The sequence below is a fragment of the Haliotis rubra genome, unplaced genomic scaffold (genome assembly GCF_003918875.1).
Source record: "Haliotis rubra isolate DU_JTF1 unplaced genomic scaffold, ASM391887v1 Scf330, whole genome shotgun sequence".
NCBI lineage: Eukaryota > Metazoa > Mollusca > Gastropoda > Lepetellida > Haliotidae > Haliotis > Haliotis rubra.
Genome location: NW_025767003.1, coordinates 269751 through 292453, shown reverse-complemented (window position 1 = coordinate 292453; position 22703 = coordinate 269751). Strand labels below are relative to the sequence as shown.

General features: G+C 41.2%; 2 protein-coding genes and 1 long non-coding RNA gene across 3 annotated transcripts in view; 2 read left to right on the top strand and 1 right to left on the bottom strand.

Moving 5' to 3' along the window:
- Positions 1-1173: 1173 nt before the first annotated feature.
- On the bottom strand, positions 1174-3544 carry LOC124284210. The gene is made up of 2 exons (XR_006900499.1): positions 3190-3544; positions 1174-1205 (listed from the first exon to the last, which is right to left on the bottom strand). It is a non-coding gene; the product is annotated as an uncharacterized LOC124284210 (long non-coding RNA).
- Positions 3545-6760: 3216 nt separating this feature from the next.
- The window catches only part of LOC124284207 (multiple epidermal growth factor-like domains protein 10), a 62810-nt gene continuing 46867 nt past the window's right edge, over positions 6761-22703 (top strand). Inside the window, exon 1 of the transcript XR_006900498.1 lies at positions 6761-6799. The gene's annotated coding sequence lies outside the window, so the exon portion shown is untranslated. The remainder of the gene's footprint in view (positions 6800-22703) is intronic.
- On the top strand, positions 7926-12011 carry LOC124284208 (scavenger receptor class F member 2-like). The gene is made up of 3 exons (XM_046720274.1): positions 7926-8125; positions 8367-8459; positions 8641-12011. The coding sequence occupies exons 1-3, from the start codon at positions 8098-8100 to the stop codon at positions 9825-9827; spliced, it is 1308 nt and encodes a 435-aa protein (XP_046576230.1). The 5' UTR covers positions 7926-8097; the 3' UTR covers positions 9828-12011.

The window sequence follows — 22703 nt, the reverse complement described above, 5'->3', positions numbered from 1 at the left end:
AAGCCGGAGAAAGTTTGGAACTGTTGCACGGCACCTAAATGTTCACAAAACAACGATATCCCGACTTTGGAGCCGCTACAACAACTTCAATTTGACCAACGATCGCCCGAGAAGTGGAAGGCCAAGAATCACGACCCCCCTTCAAGATCGGTACATCCGGGTCCATCACCTGCGTAATCGGCATGCCCTACCAACCGTGACTGCCACACAAATACCAGGTTTGAGGAGAGTGTCAGCTCAAACGATTAGGAACCGTCTGAAAGAAGCGGGTTTACGTGCCTGTAGACCAGTTGTTGGACCTGTTCTACGCCCCTACATCGACGCCGACGACTCAGGTGGTGCAACAACGTAAGGATACGGACTTTACAAAACTGGAGGCGAATCTGGTTTTCTGATGAATCACGTTTTTCTTTGCAACGTCACGACGGAAGACAGCGTCTGTATAGGAGACGTCATAAACGTTTTGCGCCCATCTGCGTCCGACAGGTGGACAGATTTGGCGGAGAAAGCGTCATGGTTTGGGAACCATCTCATACAACCAGAAATCAGACTTGGTGATCGTTCCAGGGAACCTGACAGCCCAACGTTACATCAACCACGTGTTAGAGCTTCACCTTCTCCCGATTATTGACCAACAGACACAGATTTTTCAACGGGACAACGCCCGGCCTCATACTGCACGTGCAACAATGAACTTTCTGCAGAATTCCAACGTCAATGTCTTGCCATGACCCTCTAAATCCGCAGACCTCAACCCTATTGAACACCTGTGGGATACTCTGGATCGACGCGTACGTCAACGTCAGCCGCCGCCACAGACGCTGCAACAGCTCGCCGTTGCACTGCAGGAGGAGTGAGAGCCATTCCCAGGAAAGAATCCGGCGTCTTATCCGTTCTTGTCCAAGGAGATGCCGTGCAGTGATTGCAGCGCGTGGTGCTCATACGAGATACTGAGAAAGACGCCCCCCTGGTGACAAACTGGTGTCTGTGAGATGACTTTTGAAATGACAATTTTAAACATGCCCATCTGGGTTATTATTCTGCCAAATTTCAGACTTCTGTCTTAAATAATAAAAATGCCGTGTCGTCCTAAAACTTCAGATCAAAATCTCTAAAATACAGGGGTTGCGTTTCTTTTTTGACAGAGTTTACATATGGTGAAAGGACCTTTTGGTATGCTGCCTCTCCAACCTGGAATCAACTACCTCAATATCAGAATTCAGATAAAACTAAGGCAATATGGCTTCGGTCAATGATTGGATAGAATATTAAAGTGTGCGAAGATGTTAATCTAGATTGGATTCTTGGTGACTTTGAAGTTTTTGGTATTCAACTAAACGCAAATTTAGAAAAACTATGGGTTATCAACACCAGAAAAAGACTAGAAAACATTAAGAGATTATTAGCAAATTGGCGTAAACGTAAATTGACATTAATTGGAAAAATAACTGTGATAAAAACTTTAGCATTATCAACTCTTGTTCACATATTCTCTGCTTTGCCGCAACCACCCAAAGAATTTGTTCATGAACTAAGTTCAATTTTTTAAAAGTTTATTTGGAACTCTAAACCTGATAAAATTAAACGGGCGAATTTGACCAGAAGCTATGAGAATGGTGGATTGAGAATGGTAGATATAAATGTGTTTATATCATCGCTAAAGTTCAGTATCCTAAAAAGAAAGAGCATGTTTAAGAACCTCTATAATAGCTACTTTCCTTTAAGACTCCTTTTTCAACTGGGTGCCCATGTATCGTCTTACAGACTTTGTAAAATTGATAACCCCTACTGGCAGGATTTGATATATATTTGGAGTAAATACTATAGGTCTCATTTGACAGATGCAAGAGATATTCAGGCTATTCTAGCTGAACCGATATGGTTTAACCACCAGTGTACAGACTCAAATTTTATTATAGAACACTGGTTCGGTAAAGGAGTGCATTATATAAGAGACCTATGTGATGAGAACGGGCTCTTATCCTTTGTAGACTTGAAACAATATTCAACCTCAAGGGTACTTATCTGGACCATCATCGAGTTGTTAGTAATCTCCCTAAAGAATGGATAAAGGTGATAGACAATTCTAAACCTATATGTGTCTACGATCTTAGGATGAATAACTTTCTAATGGAATGGACTAAACCAGCAAAGGGATCTCGGAAGATATATGATATACTTGTTCAAAATAATTATCTCCCTATTATTTGTTATGAGTTTCAGCTTAATCTTAAATCCATCCTCTTTGGTATCCAGGGGACCGCAAACTTCAAACTGGTCAACCACATTCTTTTGGCCGGAAAAAGAAATATATATATATATATATATATATATATATATATATATAAGTTGTGTTAGAAATGAATCTCTATCTTTCAAATCTTTTATTGCTACCTTGAAAGATATTTTTCAAGTTGAGAGATATGTTGCTAGAATAAAAAAACAACTAAAAGAATGTATGAGCAAATGGCTACCACTACTCACAACATGGACCGATGTGTCATGACTCTTCAACATGCTTAAAGTAGAATTTTGAGATAGCGAATTACAATATTTGTCAATCCACGGATGGGAAAAGATATACATATCTATATGCATAAGCTGTATTAAAAATTTAATATTAACCCTAAAATCATCCATCGCATCTTTGAAAGATATGTTGCCAGAATGAAAAAACCAGCCAGACGAATGTGGAGTAAACGGGCTCTCATTACACAACATGGTCTGATGTGTTATGACTCTTCAATGTATACAATCTATGATCTTTGTGCAGTAATACTTGAATGTATCACAACACAAACATGAGTAGACACTATCTACACATGTTTGTGTTGTGAACTGTCAACATGTATAAGCTTGTATTAGGCATGACATCTGTATAATAATGTATAAATGTTTCTACCCCTTGGTTACCCAGAAGGATAGGGTGCTGTTATGAACACGAACCAAATGAACCCAGGAGCAAACAAGTAATATTACTCAAAGCACCGACTTACCTTATTGCTCAAGCTTAGACGATCCGCAATTATACAACTTTGTTTGGATGATATTCGTATAAAACGACTGTAACTAGTTATGTCACCCGTCAACGTGTATGGCTTTTGTATAGAGTGAATGTACCTACTGATGTGAATAAAAAAAAATGTGGAAAAAAAAAATGTTACAAATCAGGAAACAAAAACAAACTACCTCAATATATACGTGACTGTACAGAACTTTCTACTTTTAGATCCGTACTAAAGACTCACTTCTTCAGATTAGCCTATGAGTCCAAACAATAATCCATTGAATTGTGTTCCATGTATCGCTAGTCTTTCATTATCTCTTAGTGTCTGTTGTATATAATTCTATATCTTGTGCTTGGAACATGTTTTACATGGAAAATAGTGCATTACAGGCATGCTACTAGTATTATCATTATATTCTTTTTTCTGATTGCCCTTGACGTGGGTTAATTTTTATAACATGTAATACACAACCCTTTATTTTAACAAGCCACAGAAACATCCTTTAAAGCTCTACACTTTTACTATCCAAATCAGTGGATCAGTCGTCACCTCGTTATCAACTCCCTGGGGAGTATACAACCAAAGATGCCGGTTGGATAGGAGTAACATTAGAAACTCTTCATGCTGGGTAGCAACTCACTTCGGGGAAAGCATGGTTAAATTCACTTGCCGAGGTCTCCCATACAGATTATCACCTTGACGACCGCTGTAGTCGTGATCACCAAGTCAGACAACTGTCGCGTCGTGTCGGTACTATCGAATCAGTTCATGCTGTTTACACTCAAGTGCAGTTCACGTACGGAGATAACATGTTTGTAACCCCGCTGATCTGTTGTTAATATAGAATTAGGCACCCCTCCATAAAACTAGTATGTTCTACTTTTTCCTTATTTACAACGACGAGTGTTGTTTCGGTGTAGATTCTACCACCCTCTTCAAGTAAGTACTTAGTACTCCAACTTCTTTTGCCTCTCAAAGAAGTTATTCGTCGTCTTCATGTAAACGTATCAATCATAAATTGCTTGACAACGGCGTTAGAATTTACACCGAAACGCCGCTCTTCCTTGTAAATGGAGAAGTTGTGCATCTATACACCAGTCATTATTAGAATGTATTAGATTTGTACGACGGCAGCCAGTAACAAATTTAGTCTGGACCGGACAATCTAGTGATGGATATCGAGAACAACGGTCCACTCTGTCGGAATACGAAGACAGGACATCAATCAGCCATGACACCATCAGTGTTTGCGAAAATGATATAATAGGGATAATAAATGATTAAAAAGGATTGAAGTAGCGCTCAAAATGTACGATTTTTTTTATCCCGGGCACAGACTTCCAAAAGTGGCGAAGTAAGTACCAAAATTAAAATTCTAAACTAAACATTACTAAAAACAACACCCTAAAGACTAAACCTCTACCACAAATCTACACATATTGACAGGGTGATAACCAAATTACAAACAGGTCACACAAAATTTTATACCCATCAATATAAAATAAAAAATCCACACCAAACAGACAAATGCACTTACTGCTACGAAACAGAAACACCCGAACACGTCCTAATACCCAGCATACCCTACCGACAACACAGCATGGTGCTCCAGAGTTCACTGGACACAAACACATACCTGACACTACAAACACTCCTAACCTTATGACATTATAGCCCAAGCCTTCAAAGCCTCAGGTATATTCCTTATCGACACGAGCCATGGCGTTCTACGTCGCATATATTCCCCCATAACCAACTCGTGCTAACATAGAAAAACATACGAAAACAAAAGAAAAGAGCAAAGCAAGCACCAACCCAAATATCATCATCAGCGAAGTTGCAAGATCCACAGAGGGTGCAAAGGAAGTCAGAATGAAACTGACATTCAACTAAAACACGACTGGTCAGTCTCGCTGACTTGGTTGACACATATCACCGTATCCCAGTTGCGTAGATCGATGCTAATGATGTTGATCACTGGATTGTCTGGTCCAGACCCGAATATTTTAAGACCGCCACCATGTAGCTGGAATATTGCCATAACGGCGTCAATTTATTTTCTGAACACATATACGGCAGTATCTTCTCCCCTGGTGCATGTGATGTATATATGTTGTACATGTGTTGTATATGGTGTGTGTAAATATCAACTATTAGTCCAGTGTATTATGTACATTATACTGTTGGTTGCCTTGCAACCAAACACACACGTGTATTAGAGGACCACACCCCAAAATAGGCACGATAGCTCAAATATCTATCCTACATTCAAAAGTTCACTCACTTAAAGCACTCACTATATGTTATGTATATATATATATGAGGTTACATCGAAGATGAATTTGTCCACCAACTTGCGGGAACCAACTGCAAACCTTATTGAGATGAATTGCACGAGGATCAATCATTAAATTGCTGAAAGCATGTGCAAATATCGTGCATGTGAACAGCTGCGTTTTGGTGTAAAGTATTGTTAAGAATTCACCAATTTTCACTGAGTTTCATCATTTACTGAACTCATGACAATAATCTTTCCAACTTTACGAATTTGTTTTGCAATACATCAGTTCATGTGTAAACAGTACAACACAATTGCCAAAATATCTTTGTGACCTGATCCCAAACTCCGTCTCCGGAACTACAAACTACAGCTTGAGGAATAACTCTGAAATACAAGGAATTTACAGTCGCACTGCCTCTTATGCTAAATCCTTTTTACCTGCCACAATAAATTTATGGAATGCCCTACAAAATTCCAAAGAGTCACGTAGTTTCACAGAATTTAGAAACCTAATTACAAAAATTGAAAATAACATTTACTTTTACCTTAATTATGGCACTCGTTTTTGCCAAATCGTTCACTGCCGCCTCAGGCTCGGATGTAGCGACTTAAACGCCGATAAGTATAACAGACATTTAATATACAGCCCATGTTGTTCTTGTAGACATCAGAGTGAAAACGCCCTACACTATTTCCTCACTTGAAGTAACTATAATCGGATAAGGCTTAATATGTAATTTTCAACTACCGGTTATAACCTGGATACCATTCTTAAGGGAAACAAAGAACTTACTCCCTGTGTAAACTAGAAAATAGTTGAATCCGTCCACGATTATATAACCAAGACACAACGCTTCGAATTTTCTCAGGAAAATAATTAAATTTACTCAACAACCTTCTCATGATTGATTTATATTTCTACAATGGCTTGTTAGACACACACAACTGTAACTCTCTAACGTATGACTGCTTAGAGAATAGTTGTATTTCATGTAATCTGTATATATTTATCTTTATTTAAAAATATTATATTTATGCAATGGTCAGTATCGATGACGTCAAATCCTCCATTTCATGTTGTATTATATGTTGCATGGGAGCGGTGTTAACATAAGCAGTAATGCTTGTTCACCAATCCCAAATCATCTTCATGAATAAAAATATGTTTACATCATTTCTGGGAGTTCGAGTGCCGGATTGCCCCTGACATGGAGAGGAATCCGTATAAAGTCTACCTTGAAGGTGTGGTAAATCTTAAGTGCTCGTTAGTATTTCGTTTGTTAGTTTAGGTAGTTTTATTGCTTCTAGACCGCTGAGTGAGTATGTTAGAGTATTGTGTTGTTAGACGAGAGGGTCATGGTGTGCTGTTAGTATGCCCATTAGATGATTCACAGGCAAACTGTAGCGCTTTGCTCGCATATAGGAAGACTGGTCATTTTCTCTTTGTTGCGCAACCCTATTTGTGCTACAGATTCATGAACGATCGTGGTGGGAGGACTATTCTTTACAGGTGAGAAATATTCAAGTATTGAATATTGATCCAATTAATGAAATTAAAATACTATGAAATAAACTGTCACAATTTTCCATTGCAGTAAGATAGTTTAATCACAATATATAATAATAGAATCTTTTTATGCCAATTAACACAATTTTGTTTCATTCAAGAATAATATTTCACAATCAGTCACTTTAGAGGTTTGACGTCGACTTCTGGCGCAGGGTTGGTTTACATATCGAGCTGTTTTTTTATAGGTAGGCTTATCAGTGGAGTCTTTCTAAATCCCTACTCCTACCTCCGTGGACACGAACATACGCATATACAGACAGACAGACAACCACGGCGGGCACATAGACAAACAGACAGGCACGGTGGGCACACAGTCAGGCAGAAAGGCACACTGGCCACAAAGACAGGTAGACAGACAGAAAGGCACGGTGGGAACACAGACAGACATGCAAGGCGGGCACACAGACAGACAGACAGACAGGCACGGTGGGCACACAGACAGACATGCAAGGTGGGCACGCAGGCAGACAGACAGACAGGCACGGTGGTCACACAGGCAGGCAGACAGACAGGCACGGTGGCAGACAGACAGGCAGGCAGACTGACAGGCAATGTGGGCACAAAGACAGACATACAGGCACGGAGGACAAACAGACAGGCACGGTGGGCAGACAGACAGACAGATATGGTGGGCACACAGACAGACAGGGACGGCGAGCACACAGACAGGCAGACAGGGACGGAGGACAGACAGACAGGCAAGGTGGGCACACATACAGGCATGTTGGGCACACAAACAGACAGGCATGGTAGGCACACATACAGACAGGCACGGTGGGCACACAGACAATTAGACAGGCACGGTGGACACACAGACAGGCGGACAGGGACAGACAAACAGGCACCCACGCACGCACGCATACGGTTCTGACGTCATTGTAATTGAGAACAATTTTCAGAACTTCATTAGAAAGGGTCGCAATAAGCCGAAACATATATTTTATAATGTTAAGCAACGGTAATTGCTCAGTGAATGTCGTATAGATTATTTTGGGCTGTCGCGAGTGTAATCTACAATAAAGCCCCCACACAACAAGTAGGCCAGTGATATATTGATCATGCAAAATGAGGCCAAATTAACCAAAGCGCGACAACGCGACAATGTCCCTTACAGGATTCCATAGTTTTGCTATACGTTATTTTTGGAAAACTAACTTACACTCAAGTGTAACAGTGTGCCTATATGGGAACAGGAGTAGACCCCGCCATGGGATTCCTTTTACAAGCCTGTTACCAGTATGTACTGCTTTTCCACAGCGTTATCAGGTAGGTACTTAATGCTCCGACTTCTATTGCCTCTTAAAGAAGTCTTCATGCAGACATTGTATACAACCTACCACTGGACGCATAAAAGCATGTCTACATCTGTGATATTGCTACAACTTGTAACGTAGTTAGAGAACATGCGTTCTTCTCCACTAAGCCCACTATTGCTTGTTAAGAAACAAACTTGCTTTCCCTTCAGGTAATCCAGTTATCTTTTATTCCTTATATCTGTTTTCATCAGTAGACCACGTGTCCCCTGGAACAATGAAAGGCGGACAGATCCTGTCGCTTGTGGTGTTGATCTCTGCCCTGCTTGCTGTGACACGCACTCTTGGTAAATACACGTATATAATGATACAATGGAATTGTAGTCACCATGGTTATAGGATTAAAAATGAAACGAAACTCAAATTTGTGGAAGTTAAATTTGTCATATTCATATGGTTTCCTAAATACAATACAGGTTATTTTTTCTGACACTTCTAATTTTTAACATACAAGATAATTTTTTTCAGAGCACCCAAGTCACGACTCATGTAACACAACTGGGTGTAGACATGGGAATGGTCGTCTTCGATGTCAGTCATGTAACACCGGGTGTCACGGATCAAACTGCAGCTCTACATGCCAAGGACGTTGTGACGGAGACGGATGTGACAGGTCCACTGGAGAATGTTTCAGATGTAGGCCAGGGTTCTATGGACGACACTGCGACACACCCTGTCCACCACGATGTTCCAGCAGTCCGGTAGGTGGCGCTGTCTACTGTGACCGACATACAGGTGCTTGTTCTGAATCTTGTGGTGGAGGATGGACCGGGGCACACTGTGATGGACGATGTCCACTCAACTGCAAGGCCTCAGTCTGTCACATACACACAGGAGAATGTCTTGATGGGTGTGACGGAAGATGGACAGGGGGCTTTTGTAACATGTCATGTGACAACTGTCTGATGGGAAGGTGCAGCATCACTGGGTACTGTCTACATGGATGTGAAGCAGGCTTCTATGGACAGAAGTGCGAAGACAGATGTCCACATTGCTGGACCAGTGGCTGTGACAGACAGACTGGAGTATGTGAACAGTGTCAACCTGGTTACCATGGACACCGCTGCAGTAACACGTGCCCCGTGAAGTGCTACAAAGGAAGAGATGGACACAAGTACTGTGATCGACATACTACAGTTTGTCAGGAAGGATGTGAGATTGGGTGGCACGGGTCACACTGTAACACCCCGTGTAGTAAATCCTGCAGGTCCTCCTTGTGTTACAGCGATGATGGATCGTGCGTGGAGGGCTGTGTTCCAGGGTACTATGGGAAACACTGCCACAAGAAATGTCCGCATTGTAGAGACAATGTGTGTGACCGCCATGGACGGTGTTCAGCCTGTACTGATGGATGGTTCGGAGAGAGATGTGACGAGGCTTGTGGGTGGTGTTTGGATGGTGTATGTGAGGTGGACGGTAGTTGTAGTCGTGGCTGTAAGGACGGCGCATACGGGAGTCACTGTCAGTACTTATGCAGTGGGGACTGTGTAGCGTGTGATCAGATGACAGGCGACTGTAATGACGTAGGATCTGTTGATGCTGTGATCGAACTTGATACGTTTGCAGGTACATGCTCCTTAATGTATTCCAAGTATCAAAACGTAATGCCCATTGCGTGTGTACTTGCTTGCTTATCTAATTATTTAGATATATAGGTAGATGCCGGGATACGTAGGTAGGTAGGGTATCAAAATTGTAATAACTGCACTGTGTTCAGGTGATATAACTGATCTATTTAACAAAACTGTAATGTGGGTTCAGCTAATATAACTGTACTATGTGTTCAGCTAATATAACTGTGCGATGCGTTCAGCTGATATAGCTGTACCACGTGTTGAGCTGATATAGCTGTACCACGTGTTCAGTTGATATAGCTGTACCATGTGTTCAGCTGATATAGCTGTGCCATGTGTTCAGCTGATATAGCTGTGCCATGTGTTCAGCTGATATAGCTGTGCCATGTGTTCAGCTGATATAGCTGTACCATGTGTTTAGCTGATATAACTGTACCATATGTTCGGCTGATATAGCTGTACCATATGTTCAGCTGATATAACTGTACCATATGTTCAGCTGATATAACTGTACCATGTGTTCCGTTGATATAACTGTGCCATATGTTCAGCTGATATAACTGCACTATGAGTTCAGCTGATATAGCTTTATTCTGGTCTTCTGATCAACTGTAATTTGTACAAACCATGAAGAAATTGATTGTTTAGAAAACTCTCCCGCAACACTGACTCATTTCATAAAATGAGCGTAGCGGGAGAATGTTTGTAAAAAATCAATTTCTTTACCGATTTCGTTCAAATTTGAAATATAAGTTACTCATAGCATATAAAAACAATATACAGTTGCAAAAATCTAGATTTTTTTTGTTTTAAAATGATTGTCCAAAGTGTGATTCGAATGTGGTTTGGACCCTTACGATACACCGCCAGCACGTCTGCTAATGATCGTACCGCTCTTAGTCTTTGTATTCCCCATCGATATGATACGATGTATCAGAGTGCATATATTATCTCTGTTTTTATACCAGTTAGAGATACCCGGCACCGTCACTACATTTCGTGTACGTAAACGTTTGATATTAGACATATGCATATATAAGATAGCAACGTATAAATGGGGAAAATAATGGTGTCATTTACGGAGATTCGAACATTCGCCCGAAAGTTGATGAGTAATTCCGTCCTGATATGACGCGACGCAGATGGCAATCTGAACTGGGAGACATTCTACCGATAATGACCTTCAATTGTTTTTGTTGTGCGAATATTCAGGAAATACCAAACTTGTTCCCCCTAGTTCCTACTGACGTAGCTTGTTTTGCGAACCATCTTGGCTCGTTTGGGCGTAGTCCCGGTTACTACATCACAATGACAATTAACCTTGCAGAACTGATATTTCGCCCATCACCTTAAACCAGAGAGAAGCGCCTTTGAGTCTTTCGTGGCATAGTGAAGTTTGTCACTTCATATATAGGGACTCTTGACTTCTGATGTAAATACGAAACTAAGTTTGAATAATGAACTTGTATCTTATATGTTACTAAGCTGCTAATATCGTATATAAACATGCTATTCGCACCCATGTGGCAATGTTGTATAATAACGTGTATACGCGTATTGCTAAGGCTATGAAAACGGACATGCATGAACAAAAATGTATATAGATGTATATAGGTATCATATCTTAGATGACAGGCAATGAGTCATGCTATAGCCATGTGTATTCTGTGCTGACTTATAGATGGGGGATATTGTGGTACCATGTTTGTTTTTTACTAACAAACACTTAGAAGACAGGTCCACACATATTTCATGGAACAGTCTATATATACTGAGCCTTGATGTATATTATAAACATTACAACATGTACCTAAAGTAGGGGCTGCACCCTCGATGTGTGATATGATATGTCATGTCTATTGTTGACCGATTGTTTCAGCGTTTTATGTATAGGGAGGAAATTGTATCCTGGTGGATTCGTCCCAGAATAATAAATGTGCAATCACTTCACACCCTGTAGCCTTGTAGTTTTCATTACTGAAGAACACCAAATCCCATGCTACTGCACTGAAATCTCCCGTGTTGATAGGGGATAGAAGTGGCCTAAGCAACCCAAGCTGTAAGGGTGTCAGCCCGATCTGTCGACAAATGAATAATAGGATGTTGCTAACCGTCGACAAAAAAGACCCGGAGTGTCGACATCGCATGGTCAACATACCGTGACGGTGTTAATTAATGAAAGAGAATGTTTGCTTAGTGATTTGCAAGTGGCTATGGTGGTTACAGCTATGCTCGTTTCATGAGGAAATGAATTAGGTTAATTATAGAGAATGTCTCTTTAACAATTTGTGAGAGAATTAATATTGCAAACAGACCATTATGCAAAATAGATCATACCGGAAAGAAACAGATAGCTTACAAAATATGTGTCATGTGTCAGAGTTGAACATTACAGATTACTTTAGTGCAGATATAAAGGAGTTTTGGCAAAAAGAAATATCTGGACTCATCTTTTATATATTTATTGCTTATACACCTGCAGAAATCACTCATTTCTATAACACACACATATTGTGTGAGATTTATGAAACATATATACAAATATGTTATATTGTGTGACATATACATACATGTTGTTATATTGAGTAAATAAATATTTTGTCTTCTATATATATCTCGCACTCTGAGTTTAATTGGATTGTTAATTTCGAGAACACTGGGTGTGAAGTCACTCATGTAGAACATCTCCCTTTCCCCGGACTGTCGACAAGTAATTTGGACGGATGTTTTTGTTGTTGTCGACAGTCCGGGTATAAACCGCTGTAAAAGGCGACTTACCGGATAGGGTGGTCTCTGGCCGCGGCTCTGAGGCCATTCAATCGTCAGTTTATGAACAACGTTGATAGAAGCTACTTCAACAACTACCACGGGATCCCCGTCCTGAACATCGTCGGAATGGTCTTCGCCTGTTTGGTTCGTAAAAGACTACAGACACTTGCTGTTATGGTGTATCCCGACACGCAGTTTGACTTATGGCCTAACGGTCCGAGACCTACCCGCCCTGCTCAATCTACCAGATGTTGGAAAGGACAAGCATCTATCAGCCTTACAAAAGCACTCGACGTTGTTTGCACTGTTTGCAGGTCATTTCAAACTGGCATAAAGTAAGATGGCTCATCCTCCGACTCTTTTGACATCATTAGTGGAGTACAACAAGGCTGTATGCTCAGCCCATCCTGTTTCGAATCCTCATCCCAGTCCTGCTAATTTTTATTGGAAAAATATAGAACCTCTTAACTTTCATATTAGTCTCTCGTACAGACCCTGAAGCAAATATATCCAAGAAAGCCCACACAAGTCTAGAAAATGTGGCAAGTCTAGATTTCCTCAGCTTCTTCTGAAAATGAAGAAAGTCTCAGGGCTCCTTTTCATTATAATTTTTTTTTTTACTATGAACTTTTTTCAGTAAAATATGTTCATTTCAGTATCTAGTTGTTAGTCTACTTTCATTTGAGCCTTGTGGACTTTGGACAAAGTCATAAGTAACACTTACCATCATGTTCAGGTTCCAGCCTGCATCGTGGACAGAGTATTAGGTACCCCATAATGACTGTCTATATTGTGCAACAACAGGCAGAAAGTCACACATGCTTGATATCACGCCTCACTGATCTTGTGATAAGGCTCATCCTCCGACTCTTTTGACATCATGAGTGGAGTACAACAAGGCTGTATGCTCAGCTCATCCTGTTTCGAATCATCATCCCAGTCCTGCTAATTATTATTGGAAAAATATAGAACCTCTTAACTTTCATATGAGCCTTGTGGACTTTGGACAAAGTCATAAGTAACACTTACCATCATGTTAAGGTTCCAGCCTGTATCGTAGACAGACAGTATTAGGTACCCCATAATGCAACAACAGGCAGAAAGTCACACATGCTTCATATCACGCTCCACTGATCTTGTGATGAGAACAAAGTGAAATAGCAAGGCTACGTTACAAAACTGTATTCTGCGTTATCTTACAAACAAATGCATTGGACGTAACATCGTACTCCATTAGGCGGATTTTATAACAGCTTACCATATATGAAAGTCATTATAGCTATGATAGCTTTTATTAGTCTTTTGAAATGATGACTAACGACACCCAGATATAGTCATCATTTCCAAATGCTTCTATGGAAGAAATTCTCAAAATTCAAAAGAATAGTTTTCAAATATTGTGAAACAATATCATTATAATGAGGTAAACATTCTTACCTGTTTCATAGAGGAATTTCGCGCATAAAAATTTAGTTTCCCTTCCAAATTTGGATAAAGCCTTGGATCAAGGGCTGTACCTTTAATTACTTGTCAACAACAACCTGTCTACATGGTGCAACATATGAAATTTGTTTTTTGTCTACTACTGGGCGCACACCTGTTTAAGGTGCAACACATGAAATTTGGTTCGTCTACGTACAAGGCGCACACCTGTTTAAAGTGCAACACATGAAATTTGGTTTGTCTACGTACCGAGCGGACACCTGTCTACAATTAAGGTGCAACATATGAAATTTGGTTTGTCTACGTACCGAGCGGACACCTGTCTACAATTAAGGTGCAACACATGAAATTTGGTTTGTCTACTACTGGGCGCACACCTATCTAAGGTGCAACACAAGAAATTTGGTTTGTCTAAGTACCGAGCGGACACCAGTTTAAGGTGCAACATATTAAATTTGGTTTGTCTACTACCAGGCGAACACCTGTTTAAGGTGCAACACATGAAATTTGGTTTGTCTACGTACCGAGCGGACACCTGTCTACAATTAAGGTGCAACACATGAAATTTAGTTCGTCTACGTACAAGGCGCACACCTGTTTAAGGTGCAACACATGAAATTTGGTTTGTCTACGTACCGAGCGGACACCTGTCTACAATTAAGGTGCAACATATGAAATTTGGTTTATCTACTACTGGGCGCACACCTGTTTAAGGTGCAACACATGAAATTTGGTTTGTCTACTACTGGGCGTACACTTGTTTAAGGTGCAACACATGGAATTTGGTTTCTCTACTACCGGGCGCACACCTGTTTAAGGTGCAACAAACGAAATTTAGTTTGTCTACTACTGGGCGCACACCTGTTTAAGGTGCAGCACATGAAATTTGGTTTGTCTACTACCAGGCGAACACCAGTTTAACGTGCAAGACATGAAATTTGGTTTGTCTACGTACAAGGCGCACACCTGTTTACACGGTGCAACACATGAAATTTGGTTTGTCTACTACAGGGCGCACACCAGTTTAAGGTCGAACACATGAAATTTGGTTTGTCTACGTACCGAGCGGACACCTGTCTACAATTTAGGTGCAACATATGAAATTTGGTTTGTCTACTACAGGGCGCACACCTGTTTAAGGTGCAACATATGAAATTTGGTTTGTCCACTACCAGGCGAACACCTGTTTAAGGTGCAACACATGAAATTTGGTTTGTGTACGTACCAGGCACACACCTGTTTAAGGTGCAACACATGAAATTTGGTTTGCCTGCTACCAGGCGCACACCTGTTTAAGGTGCAACACATGAAATTCGGTTTTTCTACTACCGGGCGCACACCAGTTTAAGGTGCAACACATGAAATTTGTTTGTCTACTACTGGGCGCACACCTGTTTAAGGTGCAACATATGAAATTTGGTTCGTCCACTACTGGCCGCACACCTGTTTAATGTGCAACAAATGTAATTTGGTTTCTCTATTACTGGGCGAACACCTGTTTAAGGTGGAATATATGAAATTTGGTTTGTCTACTACCGGGTGCACACCTGTCTAAGGTGCAACACAAGAAATTTGGTTTGTCTACGTACCGAGTGGACACCTGTCTACAATTAAGGTACAACACCTGAAATCTGGTTTGTCTACGTACCGAGCGGACAACCACTTTCAATTACTTCTCCTATTGTTCTTAAGGAAAGTAAGTTGCCGCGTATTCGCATACAAGGTGCTCAGCACTAGGCATTTGTTGGTTAAGCTTGGAAAACGGAGCTCGATCCGCCATGCTGCGCTAATTATGGACATTAACAGTTATTTTTATCATTGCCAACATTGGTATCAAAGTTTGCCCCACACACTGAGCAATGCATATCATGTTAAGTTGGTAGGGTTAACAGAAATAGATTAGATTTCCATACACGTGATGAATAGGCTGAAGGAAGGCCACCTTCCACTGGTTCATTCTGACCCCTCTCCCCCTATAACCCCATACAGGGACGTAAGGTGATTTTGTTTCTCACAAGTCTGTCATGAGCATAACCAGCCGAATCAATATTTAAAGGGGATCCATCGTCTCCATGGCAAATGGACTATTCACCACCATTACTTCTCCTGCTACTACTACTACTACTACTACTACTACTACTACTACTACTACTACTACTACTACTACTACTACTACTAGTAGTAGTAGTAGTAGCTAATTACTGCTGCTGCTACTACTGCTACTACTACTGCTGGTGCTAGTACTGGTAATTACTACTACTAATACTGCTCCTGCTGCTGCTGCTGCAACACTACTACTACTAGTACTACTGCTACTGCTGCTGCTACTGCTGCTACTGCTGCTACTGCTGCTGCAGCTGCTACTGCTAACTACTGCTACTACTACTGCTGCTGCTGCTACTGCTACTAATTGGTGCTGCTGCTTACTGCTACTACTGCTAATAACTGCTACTGCTACTACTATCATACTTACTCACTGCTACTGCTACTGCTACTGCTGCTGCTCAATACTAATAATTATTAGTACTAGTAATCACACTGCCACCACTAACACACATATACTAGTACTAGCACTGCTACTGCTACTCACTCACTAGAACTCACACTGCCACTGCTGCTGCTACTATCACTACTTCAGCACTAGCACCACCACCACTACTGCTACTGCTAATTACTACCACCATTAGCACTAGCACTAGCACTGCCACTGCTGCTACTAATACTTGTACTAGTGCTGCTACTGCCACTGCTACTGCTGCTGCTACCACTAATCTCTACTACTACTACTAGCACTAGCACTAGCATCACACTACACTACTACCACTAGTACTGTTATCACACTGCTGCTGTTGCTACTACACTACTAGTACTACTCTTCACTACTGCTACTACACTACTACTCACTATTAGTACTAGCACTGCTACTGCTACTACTAATGACTACCACTACCACTACTGCTACTGCTGCTTCATAGGCCACCATTGCTCCTGCTGCTACTACTCTGGCCATACCTCCACTACTACTGCTGCTGCTGCCACTACTGCTGCCACTACTGCTGTTACTCATTTCTTACCACTGCTGCTACTGCTGCTTCTACTACAACCACTATTACTACTACTACTGCTACTGCTACTGCTGCTACTATTTCTACCACAGAACTGCTACTGCTACTGGCTCTGCTACTACAACTGCAATTATTACTTCACTTCTGCTGCCACTAATTATCTCCATTGTTGCTACTGTAGTAACCACTAATTAGTACCACACTACCACTAATTTCTACTGCTACTACTATTAGTAATTGCTACCACTACTACTCTCTCAAGGTTGCCACTACCTACTAGTACTGCTACCACTCTTGTTTTTCGCTACCACAGTACTGCTAACACTACCACACTTGTTGCTACTACTTCACTAGCTACTGCTACCACTACACACTACTGCTGCTTCTACCACTACTCACTTCTACCACTAGTAGCACCAGGCATTACCACTGTTGCCACTACTCACTCACACTGTTACACTAGCACTAGCACCACTAGCACTCACACCACTACTCACTCACTACCACTTCTACTGCAACCACTCACTAGTACCATACCACCACTACTCACTACTGCTACTGCTCATCCACACTAGCAATTGCACACACACTACTACTACTGACATCTACTCTCAACTAGGCATCATCAGGCACTGCTACCACCTCACTACTACTCATTACGTGCCACTACACACTACATTACTGCTACACACTCACACACCACCACTACCACTACTACTATCACACTCATACTACTATTACTGCTACTACTACCACTCACCATCTGCTTCTGGCCACTACCACTGCTACTGCACTGTTTCCAGCTACCTGCCTACTGCTGCTACTTACTACTACCATTCATAACTACTATTCACTGCTACTACTTGCTACTACTGCTTTTTCAATACACAGGCAAGCACACCACTCTAGTACCACACACACCACTAAAACAAGCTCACACCACCACACACACCACACTGCTTCACCACTACTACCACGAGAACTGACACTAACAGCAGCACCACACGCCACCACAAACCACTGTTTATCACTTCACCAGCCAGCACACACACCCTGCCACACTGCCACCACTTACCACTACACCACCACCACCACCACTACTCTGCACCACCACCACCACCACACCACGCCACCACCACCACTTCACCAGCACCACCACCACACATCATCACCAGCACCATATTCAGCTACTCACTCCTGCACCAGCACCAGCTACCACTACTCACTGTTACTGCTACTGCTACCACTCATCACCACTAGCCAGTACCAGTAATTAGTACCCTGCTAGCAGTGCCACTTCACTACCAGTACTGCTACTGCTACTGCTGCTGCTACTAATACTACTAGTACCAGTACCACTACTACTCACTGCTACTACCACTACTACTACTCATTAGCAATTCAGTACTGCTACCAAGCTGCCACTACCACTGGTACCAGTGCTGCTACTGCTACCGCCGCTGCTGCCACCACTACCACTACTACTATTAGTACTAGTACTAGTACTGCTACCGCTCTGCTACTACTACTGCTACCGCTGCTACTGCCGCGCCACTGCTACTACCACTAGCACTACTCACTACTCACTGCTACCGCTACCATACTGTCACTATTAGCACCAGTACCATACTGCTACTACCAATACGACTACTGCTACTACTACTACCACTACTTTTCACAATACCGGTACTGCTACTGCTGCTACTTTCACCACTATTAGCTAGCACCACTACTACTACTGCTACTACTAGCACCACTAGTACCACTACTACTAGTAACTGCTGCCGCTGCTACTACTATTAGTACTAGCCACTACAACTGCTACTGCTTACCGCTACTACTACTACTACTACGTCAATACTAGTACTGCTACTCGCTATTGCCGCTACCACTACCATGCTACTACTACTACTACTATTAATACTAGCTACCGCTACTGCTATTACGACTACTGCTGCTACTACTACTACTATTAGTACTAGTACTAGTACTGCTACTGCTACCGCTACTGCTACTGTTATTACTACTACTACTAGTACTGCTACTGCTACTGCTGCTACTACTACTACTGCAGCAAGTACTCCTACATCTACTATTACAACTACTACTACTGCTAGTACTGCTACTACTACTACTACTATTGCTAGTGCTACTACTACTAGTACTGTTACTACTACTACTGCTAATACTACTACTACCACTGCTAATACTACTACTACCACTGCTGCTAGTACTGCTACTGCTACTACTAGTACTGCTACTGCTGCTACAACTACTACTACTACTAGTACTGCTACTGCTGCTACTACTACTACTACTACCACTACTATTGATAGTACTACTACTTCTACTACTACTACTACTAGTACTGCTACTACTACTACTAGTACTACATCTACTACTACCACTCCTACTACTACTACTACTACTGCTGCTGCTGGTACTGCTACTGCTACTACTACTACTACTATTGATAGTACTACAACTACTACTACTACTAGTAGTACTAGTACTGCTACTGCTGCTACTACTACTACTACTACTACTGCTGCTGCTGGTACTGCTACTGCTACTACTACTACTACTATTGATAGTACTACAACCACTACTACTACTAGTAGTACTAGTACTGCTACTGCTGATCCTACTACTACTACTACTACTACTAGTACTAGTACTACTACTACTACTACTCCTGCTACTGCTACTGCTGCAGCTACTACTACTACTAGTACTACTACTACTACTGCTACTACTACTACTACTGCTACTGCTGCTACTAATACTACTACTACTACTACTGCTACTGCTCCTACTACTACTACTACTACTAGTACTGCTACTGCTACTGCTACTGCTGCTACTACTACTACTAGTACTAGTACTACTACTACTACTACTGCTACTGCTACTGCTACTACTACTACTATTAGTACTAGTACTAGTACTGCTACTGCTACTACTACTACTACTAGTACTGCTACTGCTGCTGCTGCTACTAATACTACTAGTACTACTACTACTACTGCTACTGCTACTACTGTTACTATTAGTACTAGTACTAGTACTGCTACTGCTACTACTAATACGACTACTGCTACTACTATTACTTCTACTAGTACTGCTGCTGCTACTGCTGCTGCTACTAATACTACTAATACTAGTACTACTACTACTACTGCTACTACTACTACTACTATTAGTACTAGTACTAGTACTGCTACTGCTGCTACTACTACTGGTACTAGTACTGCTACTACAACTGCTACTGCTATTGCTGCTACTACTACTACTACTATTAGTACTAGTACTGCTACTGCTATTGCTGCTACTACTACTACTATTAGTACTAGTACTAGTACTGCTACAGCTACTACTAATACGACTACTGCTGCTACTACTACTACTACTATTAGTACTAGTACTAGTACTGCTACTGCTACTGCTATTACTACTACTACTAGTACTGCTACTGCTACTGCTGCTACTACTACTACTGCAGCAAGTACTCTGCTACATCTACTATTACAACTACTACTACTGCTAGTACTGCTACTACTACTACTACTATTGCTAGTGCTACTACTACTAGTACTGTTACTACTACTACTGCTACTACTGCTTCTGCTACTGCTACTGCTACTACTACTACTGCTACTACTACTACTACTACTGCTACTGCTACTACTACTACTGCCGCCATATAGCTAGAATATTGGTGAGTGTGGCGTAAAACTCACTCACTCACTACTACTACTGCTAGTACTGCTACTGCTACTACTACTACTACTTATACTACTACTACTACTACATCTACTACTACCACTGCTAATACTACTACTACCACTGCTAATACTACTACTACCACTGCTGCTAGTACTGCTACTGCTACTACTAGTACTGCTACTGCTGCTACAACTACTACTACTACTAGTACTGCTACTGCTGCTACTACTACTACTACTACCACTACTATTGATAGTACTACTACTTCTACTACTACTAGTACTGCTACTACTACTACTAGTACTACATCTACTACTACCACTCCTACTACTACTACTACTACTGCTGCTGCTGGTACTGCTACTGCTACTACTACTACTACTATTGATAGTACTACAACTACACTAGTAGTAGTAGTACTGCTACTGCTACTACTACTACTACTACTACTACTGCTAGTACTACTAGTACTGCTACTGCTGCTGCTACTACTACTACAACTACCGCTGCCGCTGCTGGTGCTGGGTCTGGTGCTGTCACTGCTGCTAGCACACCCGTTATGATTTTAGTTTGAATTGGTCTCCAGCAACCCGTGCTTGTTGTAGGTGGCTTGACTGACACACGTCATCGTATTCAAATTGCGTAGATCGATGTTTATCATGTCAGTCACTGAGTTGTGTGGTCCAGACTCGATTATCTACAGACTGCCCTCAGATGATGGTGATGTTGCTGAGTGTGACGTTAAACAAACGAACAAATGTAACAACTCTTCCATTGCTTACTGATATAGGAATTGGGGTGATTGTATGTCACATCCAACAGTATCACGCATCAGTTGTTGAGTTGAGTTGTTGTTGAGTTGGGTTTTGCATCACATCGGCATTATTCCAGCCATATAGTGACGAGTGAGTGAGTGAGTTATTATTTAACGTCACATCGGCAATATTGCAGCCATATCGTGACGAGAACATATTTGATTTTGAAGTGGAATATATGCATAATATAAAAACCTGCCGTCGAAGGACAGTAAAACAACTAGAATATCACAATTAGAATTAAAACTAGCATGAAAAGATTAAAACTAATAGCACTTATGGGGCAATACAATATAAAAACAGGCTATAGATCGCCAACAACTGAAGGTAGATCACCATACTAGGAACCATGGGGACTTACATTACTTTTGCTACCTGCATGGACCCTAGCTGGATTTACACCATCCCTTCAGCCGCTGGCGATTGTAGGACAATTTAGCCGGCAATTAAAAGAACAAAGATTCTACGTTTAAAATACGGTAAATTTACATTTTACTTTGAAAGTATTGGGACTTACGTACCCTCTCAGGAGGACAATAATTTTACAGTACTTTAACCCCCTTTGAGGGTACAGCCACTAACAATCTAAGTTACTAATCTAAATTACCAATCTTTAAAATATATCTATTTATCAAACACATTAATCAGAATTCATCAAACAAATCAATTTCTTTTAAAAAACCAATAATTAAATGATAATTGACATTTGTAAAAAGATCCTTCATCGTTTTTACATTGAATTATTTATCCCCTATGATGGAGAATTCAACACAGTCAAGCAGGAGATACTTGACCGTGGTTCTCTCATCACAAGGGATACAAAACGGAGGATCCTCACCTTTCAATAGGTATTTGTGAGTATAACACGTATGGCCAATGCGACATCGTCGCATAATGACCTCCTCAAATCTGGAATGACAACCCAAGTAGGTGTAACCAATATAAGGTTTTATTTCATGTAATTTATTAATACCTACTTGGGTGTCCCACTTCTTCTGCATCAGATCACGGATGTAAGTTCTAATGCCAGCTTTATAATCAGAATATGGAATAAGAAGTGGTGACATAGATTTGTTGAGTGCTGCCTTGGCAGCAAGTTCAGCCATTGTATTCCCAGAAATGCCAACGTGGCTGGGTAA

Excerpts from the sequence above, each read along its gene's own strand:
- LOC124284208 (XM_046720274.1), top strand. The coding sequence starts at position 8,098 with ATGTACTGCTTTTCCACAGCGTTATCAG. Across the intron at positions 8,126-8,366 it reads CTTTTCCACAGCGTTATCAG|TAGACCACGTGTCCCCTGGA; the intron begins GTAGGTACTTAA and ends TGTTTTCATCAG. Across the intron at positions 8,460-8,640 it reads TGCTGTGACACGCACTCTTG|AGCACCCAAGTCACGACTCA; the intron begins GTAAATACACGT and ends AATTTTTTTCAG.